Source organism: Podarcis tiliguerta, assembly GCF_965153285.1.
Source record: "Podarcis tiliguerta genome assembly, chromosome: 9".
Taxonomy (NCBI): domain Eukaryota; kingdom Metazoa; phylum Chordata; class Lepidosauria; order Squamata; family Lacertidae; genus Podarcis; species Podarcis tiliguerta.
In genome coordinates this window covers 55,960,706-55,973,180 of record NC_139542.1, presented here as the reverse complement: position 1 = coordinate 55,973,180, position 12,475 = coordinate 55,960,706, and the positions used below count along the sequence as shown (strand labels likewise).

General features: G+C 45.4%; 1 protein-coding gene across 48 annotated transcripts in view; it reads right to left on the bottom strand.

Moving 5' to 3' along the window:
* LIMCH1 (LIM and calponin homology domains 1) overlaps positions 1–9,264 on the bottom strand; it is a 211,351-nt gene extending 202,087 nt beyond the window's left edge. For 43 of the 48 annotated variants that reach the window (XM_083457894.1, XM_083457905.1, XM_083457941.1 and 40 more), the window contains exon 1: positions 8,832–9,264. In XM_083457894.1, the coding sequence (XP_083314020.1) occupies positions 8,832–8,924 (93 nt within the window). In that variant the 5' untranslated portion in view covers positions 8,925–9,264. The remainder of the gene's footprint in view (positions 1–8,831) is intronic. The other 5 variants (XM_083457929.1, XM_083457930.1, XM_083457931.1 and 2 more) reach the window with 3 other exon arrangements.
* Positions 9,265–12,475: the final 3,211 nt, after the last annotated feature.

Genomic DNA, 12,475 nt, shown 5'->3' with positions numbered 1-12,475 from the left:
TTCCAGATATTTGGACTACAACTTCCATCAGCCCCAGCCAACACGGTTCAAGTTGGGAGTCCACAAGATCTGGAAGGCAGAAGTTGGGGAAGGTTGGTGTAGACCAGGCATAGGCAAACTCCGGCCCTCCAGGTGTCTGGGACTACAATTCCCATCATCCCTGATCACTGGTCCTGTTAGCTAGGGGTGATGGGAGATGTAGTCCCAAACATCTAGAGGACCGGAGTTTGCCTATGCCTGGTGTAGACCATGCATTCAAGAAACAGACCCTGTTTCATTTTGTTGAAATGAAGGATGTACATGAGAGCATGTGCCTTAGAAAGATCTTAACCAACCCGATGATGCCATACATGGTTCCAGTGTCAATGATTTAGATCTTGTGAGGATCAAAAGAGAACCTTAGACCCGCACCTCCGCTCCAACCTAGAATATGATCAGTCCACACATTCACATTTTTCTAGCCCCTGCCCAAATTAAGCATCCCCCATCGAAAGAAAGCCACAAAAGCAGAACCTTCAGAAAGCTGGACCTAGTATTACATATATGTAATACTCTATTTATTGGGAGGGACAGGTATAAGCCAAATGCTTGCTTACACTGATGCCAGAACCATGTATGGGGCTACCAATTATCATGTTGGGGTTCCTTAACACAATGTAGAATGCAGCAAACCTACCAGTTTGCTAGCGTTTGGTGCTAGGGGCATCTGTAAGGACTGCTATAGTGCTACTGGGGAACTGATACCATCCCCAGCAAGGGCTAGCAAGCATTGCTGGACAGCCAAGTCATATGGGCCAATCCATATGACCCATTTGCTGAGCTTCTTTCACTTTCTACACCATTCATTTAAATACAGTGGTACCTCGGGTCAAGTACTTAATTCGTTCTGGAGGTCTGTTCTTAACCTGAAACTGTTCTTAACCTGAAGCACCATTTTAGCTAATGGGGCCTCCTGCTGCTGCCGCACTGCTGGAGCACGATTTCTGTTCTCATCCTGAAGCAAAGTTCTTAACCCGAGGTACTATTTCTGGGTTAGCAGAGTCTGTAACCTGTTAGCGTATGTAACCTGAAGTGTATGTAACCCGAGGTACCACTGTATGTGTGTGCGCACACATACACACCCCATTCCTTTATAGCCCAAGGTAGATAGCAAAACAAAAAAGCACAATTTTTAAAAATGCAAGACCCAAGACTTGTCCTGAACCAAATAAATATGGCAAATGGATCGTGCAAACTGGCCACTGCAAAGAAGTATCCTATTAGTGATGGTGGACAATTCATACAACAGAGTAGAAGGAATGTGTATCTGTCCAGTAAATCAGGTCAGCATAGATTTTTAAAGCCCAACATTTGGCATATGAATTGACACAGCCTTTGGAGGAGGAAGTCTGCAGATTGAACTGTGACCCCAGAACTCCAGCCCATAGCTCACATTTAAATGCAAGTTCATTTCTCCCTTCAAAGCCCTGCAAGACGGGTCCAGCATACCTGAAATGAATGCCTGCTTTTACATCAATCTGACCCCCCTGCACTGCAATCAGTTACAGAGGTGCTTCTCCAGGTATTGCTGTCATCAGAGGTGAGGTGGTTTATTATCTTCATCATCCATTAAATTTGTATACCACCTTTTATCCGTGAATCTCAGGAGTGACAAAAGGGCTGCCTTTGAAATGGCGTCCTGTGAAATTGTGTTCATAATTTATTTATTTCTGTCAATCTTTTACAATCTGCGCAACTTCTTGTCTGATTTTTCCTGCTGCTTTTATTGTGCAAAATCACTTGTGGTTTTATAGTTTAATTGAATTGTTGCAATTGGTTGTTCTTACTGTAAACTGCTCTGGTGATCTTTGCACTGAACTGAAGTTGGCCTTAAAAACCTGATCAATAAATAGGTCTATGAACGGTTGTGTCAACGGTTCCATGCCACACTTCTGCAGTGGAAAAGCCAACGTCGTTGACCTGTCAGAGCCCGTAACAAATTCAAATTCTGACGGGGTTAATTATTGGTTGGCAGTCCCTGAGCAATAGACACCTGTGACTAACAGAATCAAGTAAGAGAGACCTACAAAAAGAGGAGACTTTTCGATATTAATTTTCCACAATGAAAATGAATTAAAAACACTTGCACATGACGTGCTCATGTGGCTCAAAATAGTATATCTTTGCTGAAGTTGTTACAGAAATCCTAAATTATCAATTCCTAATGGAAATTGCCCAAATTCTCAAACTGCCTTTCAGCAAGTTCAGGACAAAATGTAGAAGTCACACCTTCTTCGTCTTTTGCCATTCTTAAACCACACAATCTTGAATGCCCAGTGTGAATATTTCATCTCAAGGTTTAAAACAAAAAAAGAACTTTAAACCAATTGAAACAAGATTATATTCCAGTTAATGCTCCTCCCATCCTGTTCCTGCCAGCTACCCCCCCCCCCAAAAAAAACTTGGGAAACCTCAAAAAATGCTTTAGAATAAATAAATACCATTCTCGTCAGTCCATTTTATTCGCATCAGATTACTCCAGTGCCTCCCCATCTCTGCTCTCCCAAGGCCCCCCCCCCATTTTATCTCCTTCAGCCCAAAAAAAACTTTGCAATTTGCTCATGTCTCCAATGCTCTCAGGTTAACATTCACCCAAAAGTCCACAGACGCTGGCATTTTCTCAGATCTTCAATAATGGTATATCTGAATTCCAATCTCATTGATCAATTGCAATGAACAGCAGGTACATTTCATTCATTCATTCATTCATTCATTCATTTTTAGATCTCTACCCCATCTTTCAGTTAAAAAGCCTGCTATTGGTTCCCTTCCACCAAGGCTTGACAGCAATTAGAAGTGTGTGTGTGTGTATGTGTGTGTGTGTGTGTGTGTGTGTAAGTCAAGGACAGCATCCAAGTGGAGTCAACAACTTGTGGGAATACCTACACTGTAAATAGTGGAGAAAGGAAGGGGTGTGTGAATCAACAATATTTTACAACTAAGGAGCAGGTATTTCAATGTGATCAATTAAAGAGTGCCCCAAGCACAATTAAATGCTTTTGTACCACGTCAAGTCACCCTTCAATTACACCATTATCTCCCATCTACGCGGAACATAAAGGGGAAACTTGCTTTGCTCCCATCCATCTAGCCATTTAACAAAAAATCTGGCTAGATACGCACATTTAAAATAGGAGAACAGCTACCAAATAATAAAATAAAGCTCATGCAACTCTCTCCCCTGAGAAACCCGCCTGGCAACTACAACATCATCTTTTGGGCACGAGGCAAATTGCTCGTGAACATAATTTAACTCTCAACTCTGACAATATTTGAGCACTCTGTTTTTACTGGGATGGCTATTTTAGCTCTTTCTGTGTGTTTGCATGTGTGTGGCTATGTATTCTATCCAATTTGATATGTTACTATTCATTTCATTGACGTTTTTGTCACTGCATACTTTATGTTACTTAGAGGACTAGATTAACAAGTACTGTAGTAGTAGTAATGTGGTGTAAGGGCTTCAGGAATTGCATCCTTGGATAATTTATGTCGCACAAAGTATTTGGCAGGTGCCCTGTCCATATGTGACACAAAATCCTGCAGTTTGAAGTGTCATGAAAATTAAAACATGTCAGAAACAAACAGGGAGATAGGAGAGGTAGGTTTATTGAACAGATATGAGAAACCAGATTTATTACACCAATTGTTTAGAGAGGCCCTTATAGAAACTGACTTGTCGAAGCTTAACAAGCAAGTCTATACCCAAACGAGAATGTAGACTTTATTACAGGACCTCACACACTGTTTATTAGACCACTTTTGCTGGAGATGTAGCAAACGACTCTATAAATACTCTGATAGAAAGATAGCTCATGTGCAGTGGTTACTAGATTAATAGCTATTTTAAGACTAGGACTTTACAGCTAACTATTATGTTTCATCTTGGGGGTGGATGGAGGCATGCAACCCTCAAGGAACACTTGACGTTTTAGAATCTTGTCTAAACCCATGCTGCTTTCTTAAAAAGTGAAGGGTCTGTAGACCTCCTGGGCTGCATGAAATAAAGCAAAGAAATGAATAGCAAGAAGCCCAAATATTTTTCACATGTTTTGCAATTCTCACTTCTCAAAAGAGCTAAAAAAAATAAAGATAAGCATTTACAATAATGTAAATAGCCGTCTAATAAAGCGCTAAACAATTACGAGCACCAAGATTTAAGGTCTTTAAGCCATGGTTTTCCCAGTAGTGATGTATGGAAGTGAGAGCTGGACCATAAAGAAGGCTGATCGCCGAAGAATTGATGCTTTTGAATTATGGTGCTGGAGGAGACTCTTGAGAGTCCCATGGACTGCAAGAAGATCAAACCTCTCCATTCTTTAGGAAATCAGGCCTGAATGCTCACTGGAAGGACAGATCATGAAGCTGAGGCTCCGATACTTTGGCCACCTCATGGGAAGAGAAGACTCCCTGGAAAAGACCCTGATGTTGGGAAAGATGGAGGGCACAAGGAGAAGGGGACGAGAGGACGAGATGGTTGGACAGTGTTCTCGAAGCTACAAACATGAGTCTGACCAAACTGCGGGAGGCAGTGGAAGACAGGAGTGCCTGGCGTGCTCTGGTCCATGGGAACACGAAGAGTCGGACATGACTAAATGACTAAAGAACAACAAAATTTAATACGGCTTTGAATAATTCAGCTCCCCGACATCATTGGCAAGTGACATAACCATCTGGTTTGTGAGTAGCACCAAACCACGGTTTAGCGCCAGATGGGGAACCTTTTAAGGCCTGGGACTGTCTGACTGATGCATGGATAATTCAAACCTGCTTTTTTGCAGGATTTAGTTGCACCAGACAGGTTTCTGCACAGCAGCCAATGCACAGGAAGATCTGTCCTGCTTCCTGAAACCAAAGCTCTGCCTGCCTCGCACCTGACATCACATATGATGACATGTGTAGGACTGGTGGGTGTCATTTTCGGAGACCAGCCTCATTGGCCAAATGGGAAGGCTGGGAGACCAGGTTTGACTTTTGGGCCAGTGGTTCTCCACCAGCCAAACTCTCACAATCCCATCTCCAGCATGGCTGTGAGGAGTGCAGAAGTTCTTGCTTCTGTTTTGGATTCCTCACAACTCAAGGTAACATCCCTACCCAGACTAACCTACGGTTTTAAGCTGGCTTGTTTCAACCACGGTTTACCTGAGTTCAGAGGACATGGCGACCTGAGGTTAATCTAAAAAGAAAAAAAGCAGAAGCTTACAATCTCCTGGAAGCTGCGCTCGAGAAAGAAAAAGGAACAAAGATAAGACAGGCCCAGTGCTCAATGTGTCTCATCCTCACCATGCAAAATGGCATTACATGCAAATACAGCCAATAAGGAGTGAGTATGTTCAGGATGAAACATTTCCCATAACAAATTAGTTAAGCCTTTAAGGTTTCGCGTGACTCTTCATTCATTTTTCATTTGGCTCGGCCAAGTTTTTGTTTTGTTTTGTTTTTAGCTGCCCACATTTGATCTAAACTAAACTGTATCTAGAGCTCATTTTGCCTGATCACATGCTCCAATTTCAGGGAGACTCGAACTGCGACGCTGTACAAACCTACTTGGGAGTAAGTCCCATTGAACTCAATGAAGTCCCAGGCAAAATTTGAGCCTAGGCTCCATCTGTAAGCCTGTCTCATCCCCTCTTATCAGTTGGTGACAAAAGGAGCTGTCACACTGTAACAAAGAAATTAAAGGCCCCTGCATTCTTGAAGACCTGGCTGACAAGTCCCTTCAATCAATCAACACAATAAACCCACATGCCTTCTGGTGAAGAATACTGTATCCCTCTTTTATTGGGGACAGAGGACCCAGGGGTTTTGAATGGCTACAATGCACAGGAAGGAATAAATCAGAAGAACAGAGGGCAAAATTATGTGCAAGAAGAACAGCCACATTTCTTTGATCACATTTCTGTCCCATTAAAATAAGAACAGGGTGTTGCATGTTTTTAACTATTGGTTTTAGCGTCAAAAGAGATATGCAGGGAAGGGAAGCAGGAAGCTCAAATTTGTGCAGGATCTCACTGCAAATCCACTGTTTTCCCATTCCAGTTTGAGCTTAGAAATCCATACACGCTTGCATTTTGGTTGCAAAGCTGCTGCTTCCCCTCCACAGTCATGGGCATGGGTCAATCCACAGTGTGCTTCCAACCCTCCTTTCTAACTTGCTGTTTCTTCTTCCTCCATTTGAGCACTAACAAGACATGTGCAAAGGTAGAACTTTACATGCATGTGCACCCTTTTTTAAAAAAAATAACAAGGGAAAATGGCAAGTGATTTTCATGGTGCTCCTATTTATTTAGGTACCTTTTTGTCATTGTTCCTAGCATCCAATGTAGTGTGCAAATACTGCATGAAGGTGGGGCAGTCCAAACGTGTAGGCGGAAGGCAAAAGAGAGAGGCAGGCCAAATTCCCAGCTCCCCAAAGCTGGCAATTCCAGAGACATCATCATCATCATCATTATTTATATACTGCCCTATACCCGGGGGTCTCAGGGCAGTTCACAGAATAAAATCAAGATATAAAACCACAAATACATCACAAAACGTTTTACAGATCAACACAAATAAGCTAAAGGCTGATGTGTTACATGGTTTTCCTCAGTTTTGTGAATCTGAATGTTTAAACACTGTTTTAAAAATCTAGGCAGTGCTCATGCCTGGAAAAGCCTACCAAGAAATAGCCACAAGTGCCGCCAAATAAAAAATGAAGGTAAGGGGAAACGAGGGGACACAGAAATGGGAGTAGGTGAGGGGGAAAATGAGTCATTGTTTTATTCTTTTGTAAACTGCTTTGAGGGTTTATTTGGTTTAAAAACAACAACAACCAATCATGTGGTATATGTTCTAAAAAAAATAAAAATCAAATTAGTCGTACCTTGGAAGTCGAATGGAATCCATTCCGGAAGTCCGTTCAACTTCCAAAACATTCGGAAACCAAAGTGTGGCTTCTGATTGGCTTCAGGAAGCTCCTGCAGCCAATCGAAGCTGCAGAAGCCCCGTCAGACGTCAGGGTTCCAAAGAACGTTCACAAACCGGAACAGTCACTTCCAGGTTTGCAGCGTTCAAGAGCCAAGATATGACTGTAATAACACAGCATTGTGGATGCTGCTCCAGGTGGCACAATTAGGTGTCAGATTTTTGAACCGCATGTTGAATTATTCCCAGGTTGGGAAAATCCACATTTGGAAGGTGGAAATGAGCAAAACTGCAGGTGGTTGAAGGGAGTGTCATGCGGACGACCCTGATTTAATGAGAAGATAGGCAGCTTCTAATCCACACTGAAATCAAATGCTTACAAGCCCTCTCACTTTTCTCCCAGGGCAATTCCAGAAGTGAGACAGGCTAGAATAAAAGCACCCAAGACAATGGAGTGTGGGGAGCTAAGGTTGAAGGTTGGGATCCTAACAAGCTCCCCTCCCCAATGCACCCTTTTGATATTGAACTTACATGTGAGCAGCAATGTGACCCTCAAAACAGTGGCAGGTTACTCTAAAAATGCCCTTTCCTTGCCTACACCAAACAATTCAAATATTTTCCACACTTTTTATAGGCAAACTATTTCTCGTCTTCCCAGGCACAGAGAGTGGAGGTGCTATATATAGCCTGAGTTAGTGTGTGTGCAAGCCTTCAGGTTACACAGAACTCTGCTTCTCTGCTGGAAGAAGGCAGCCAAGGCTCAGTTGGAACACTAAAGTCAGGCTGTAAGATGCGCCTTTGGTTGATACCGATGTTCTCAGAGTGTCTCCTTCCCGCCTCTTTGTATGGACACAAAAAACCAACCACTCTGTATGGTTCCAAAGTAGAAGCATTGTTCACCTTCCCCAACAGCGTGTTAAGGCCTAAAGCTTGTGCATGCCTTTAATAATAACAGTGATAATGATAACAATAGTTCACTCATTATAGGATGTACTAACGACAAATCCCAGTGGTGAAAAATAAGACTCTCCGCTCAGGTGCGCAAAGCGAAATAGGTGCATTATTCTGCTACCTGGAAGGAGCAGGAGGGCAAAATCACTATTTATACAATGATCTGGACAACAGAACTATAACAGTATAAACTATCAGAGATTATTTGATGTGGGCCACGTTCGCCCAGCCCTCAGCTGCCGCTAACGCAGCACCCTCCTGCACTTGAACCTGTCTGGATTATCCCATTTTCAGCATCCAGACCTGGAGAGCAGCTCTTTGCTCTGAAATCCCCAAGACCTCCTCCTCCAGAGGATAGGCGAGCTCTCTGCCGAGCGCTCCCCTTGTTTACCCGTCTCTCGTTTCGTTTCATTCTGCCCAGAGAGGGAAAGAAATGCGATTAAGAGATTAGACTGCAAGGAAGGGCGACCAGAGGAAGAGGAAGAGCGGGGACAGGGAGGAAGGAGGGAGAGAGAGAGAGAGAGAGAGAGAGAGAGAGAAGAGAGAGAGAGAGAGAGACGCATCCCTCCAGCCGCCTAAAAATGCGCCCCGCGAACTGAACCTGCTGCTGCTGCTACTGCAGCAGTTCTTTCTGAACCTCACCGACGTCCTGTCTTTTCAGCAGGCGATGGCAACTCTGCACCATCAGGGGGAAACTGCCAGAGCCGGGGAGAGAGAGAGAGAGAGAGAGAGAGAGAGAGAGAGAGATGGAGAACCCTTGCGCGCAAAATTGCGCCCACTTCCCCAAACCGGTTGCCAATCTCGCGCGGATCGGTGGCCCAAGGCACTGCAGTGGGATAATTTTTGGTGTGGGTGTGGGGAGGGGGGAGAGCTACAGCAAAAGGACCCTATGCACGAAGGGGAGGGAGCTGAGAGGTTGCTGGCGCTCCGTTTACCTCGATCCACTGCTGCGCTTCGGCCAATGCCGGCTCCGGTGAGTCCCCCGGAGGCTGCGTCGCCTCCAGCAGCCCCGAGCCCGGACTGGCCATCTGCAAAGGCGAGCTGCGCCCCCGCTGCCGCAGCACGGAGCGAGCCTGGGCTCCGGCGGCTCTCGGCTCTCTCCCGGGGGCCGCGTGGGGGAAGCCAGCGGCCGCCGTGCGTCCCCAGCAGCGATGGGAGGAGAGGGCACCGCTCCGTGCATGCGGGGCGCGCTTGGCTGGTGCGCCAGGCTTCCTCCCGCTGCTCCTCCTCCTCGCAGCCGGCTGAAGATCTGCCTGGTCTCCTCCCACCAGCCTCCTCTCTTGCAACAGCAGCTGAGCGGAGCTGAGCCGCCGGCTAAAAATAAAGCAGCGGCGGCTGCAGCAGCAGCAGCAGCAGGCAGAGGGGAAAGGCCCTGCCAATGCCCAGGCCGCTGCCGCCTCCTCCTCGCCCCCAAGCGGGAGAGCCAATCCCAGGCGCCCAGGATTCTGCGAGCTGCATCCCTGATCGGGGACCAGAGACAGGGCAGGCCTGGGAGACTTTCATCTCCAGTTTCCCTCCAATACAGAAGGAAGGGGGTCTCCTTCTGGAAATGCAAAAGCAAGCAAAAATCTCTCTATATATAAAAGCTTGGCATTAGAACCAGCAGGATCCATGCGCAAATTGTCAACACCAAACCAACATTAATAATAATAATGTTATTATTTATACCCTACCCATTTGCAACAGGTCTATCACCGAAGCCCACCTGCCTATCTTTACTTCAGTCCGGTGCCAGGACCTTGTGTGCATGTAGAAAAAGAACGCAGACACAATTCGTTGTCACTAGAGCAGTGGCGTAGCGTGGGTTGTCAGCACCCGGGGCAAGGCAAGTAATTTGCGCCCCCTAACCCGTGGATTTGCGCCCCCTAACCCTAACCCCCAGATGTTGCGCCTGGTGCGGCCGGCCCCCCCTGCACCCCCCACGCTACGCCACTGCACTAGAGTACCCTGGTGAAATATAAAGTCACACTCCCAGTGCTATTTTTGGAGAGAAAGAGGTGCTGGAACATACCATGAACGCCTGCCTTGTTCTCTTATACAGTGGTACCTTGAGTTACAAACACCTCAGGTTATAAACTCCGCTAATCTGGAAGAGTTACCTCGAGTTGAGAACTTTGCCCCAGGATGAGAGAGGAAATTGTGTGTCAGCAGCACAGAGGCAGCAAGAGGCCCCATTAGCAAAAGCACGCCTCTAGTTAAGAACAGCTTCAGGTTAAGAACGGACCTCCGGAACAAATTAAGTTCATAACTAGAGGTACCACTGTAATGGCAATGGCACCCACCAGAGAGGTGCCAGAACCGAGTTCCGGCTGGGAAAAAAGCCCAGCATACACCTATCTTCTCTCAGTTCCCTCTGCACATGCATCTCTTACAGCCAGCCTTTAAAAATAAAATAAAAGCCTGCCCTTTGAAAAAGGGCAGATTTGAGCTTAGTCTTTTTCTGTTAGCCAAGTTACAGGCTAAGTTTGGATTTGATATCCCGCCTTTCACTCCCTTTAAGGAGTCTCAAAGCGGCTAACATTCTCCTTTCCCTTCCTCCCCCACAACAAACACTCTGTGAGGTGAGTGGGGCTGAGAGACTTCAGAGAAGTGTGACTGGCCCAAGGTCACCCAGCAGCTGCATGTGGAAGAGCGGAGACGCGAACCCGGTTCCCCATATTATGAGACTACCGCTCTTAACCACTACACCACACTGGCTCTAAGTATTGAGCAGGCATGGTCAAACTTGACCCTCCAGCTGTTTTGGAACTACAACTTCCATCATCCCTAGCTAACAGGACCAGTGTTCAGGGATGATGGGAATTGTAGTCCCAAAACTACTCGGTGCGGACCATGACTCCTCCGGTTCCGAGTCCGAGCCCGAGTCCCAGGCCATCACAGTGTGCAAATGAATGAATCTTTATTTGCATCAGCCTTCAGCCATAGCAATAAAACAACAACACAATATACAAAGAATAAAAAGTCAATTATATAAAATACATTTTAGGGTTTTGAATCAATAGTCAAATAGTGGATCTTATTCTGATTGCCCCAGCTAAAACCCTTGCAACCTTTGCTGTCACCTGCTCATCTTGATCTGCCAAGAGAAAGGACACTGTGGCAGTGGCTGGGCTGACCCAGAATGGAGAATAAAAGAGGGATGATAACCTCATTCCTCAGGTCTTTATAAAGTTTGCAAGCCAGAAGGACATGTGCCACCAATTTGGTACTTCCATCTCCACAGGGACATAAGCGTTTTTCGTGTGGAATCTGTTGGAAGCGTTCCTCAAGTACAGCCGAGGGCAATGCATTGTGTGCATATAAACTCAGGCATGGTTCTTGCAAACAGCAGCCAATGTGCTAAGAACCTCCCCCGCCCTGTAACTCTTATGAAGAGACAGAAGCTTTAAGAAATGGCAGCAGATCCCTGTGTGAGATAGCCCCACCCTGGAAAAGTCTAACATCTGGCTGCTCCAGCAGCCATTTCCAGGCCAGGTTGATTTCCCCTGAAATTTGAAATCCAGGCCAGGATTATTTCCTTTGAAATTTTCTGAGCCTCCGAAATCGAGTCACAGGGAGGCGGCTGAAACATCTAAGGATCTGTGAAAATTGATATACACTTTTGTCCCTCCATAGAAACCTACTTTAGTATATTTAGACACCCCCCCCAACTATATTACCTGGGTTATGAAGGCGCCCTAAAGACGTTAAAGCAAAGATTATGGGATAATGCACAGTGACTTGCGATCTCGATCACACGCAGTCTGTAGTCCGCTGGCAGTAGGAGTGCCATGGCATGGCATGTCTTTAAGTTAACATCTTACATTAAAAACCTGACAGTACCAAACTATCGAAGGCTTTTCACCAAAGCCAGATTAAATGTCTTTCCTTCTGCAGTGTTGGATGGCAGGTTGAGAGGAGTTCCCTACCAGGACAGACTTTGCTCGTGTGCTCAAGACATCGATTCCATAAAACATATTTGGTTGCACTGTGCAAAATATGAGCAAGCCAGGGCTGAACTGATACTACCCTTGCTGGTACCTTTCCCGGGAAAATCAGAGGCTCACTATGTCAGGTTCCTATTGGAAGACCGGACAAATGCTAAAACATTAGCAGTGGCAAAGTTTTTATCGGTGGTTGCAAGAGCCAATGATCCCTATATTCTGAACAAAATGCTTGTTTAACCTGGAGGTAGGCTGTATGAATTGTGTATTGCTTTGTAATGATTTGTTGGGTCTCTGGACCGTAATAAAGATTGATGATGATAATATATAGAATCAGTGGCAAGCAGTCTCTAGAAGTTACGCTATTAAGGTTTGGAAGACTCCAAATGAATAAGCGAGCCTCAGTCTGTGTTATTTCAGGGCAATGGAATTCTCCTCTCTGTAGATGGTGACTATTGTAAAATAACTTGTGACTTGCGGATTGTTTGTACATCATCCTGTAAGACAATGGGGTTTGTGTTGGGGAGTCACATGATAGAATGCTCCTGGGGCAGGGACCAGAAGCTATCTTTCTCCCTGACATCTAGCATTTTACATGCGGGGGAATTTCCTTACGTTTATTTGCACAGAGCAACATTTCATTACACTGGTCCCCA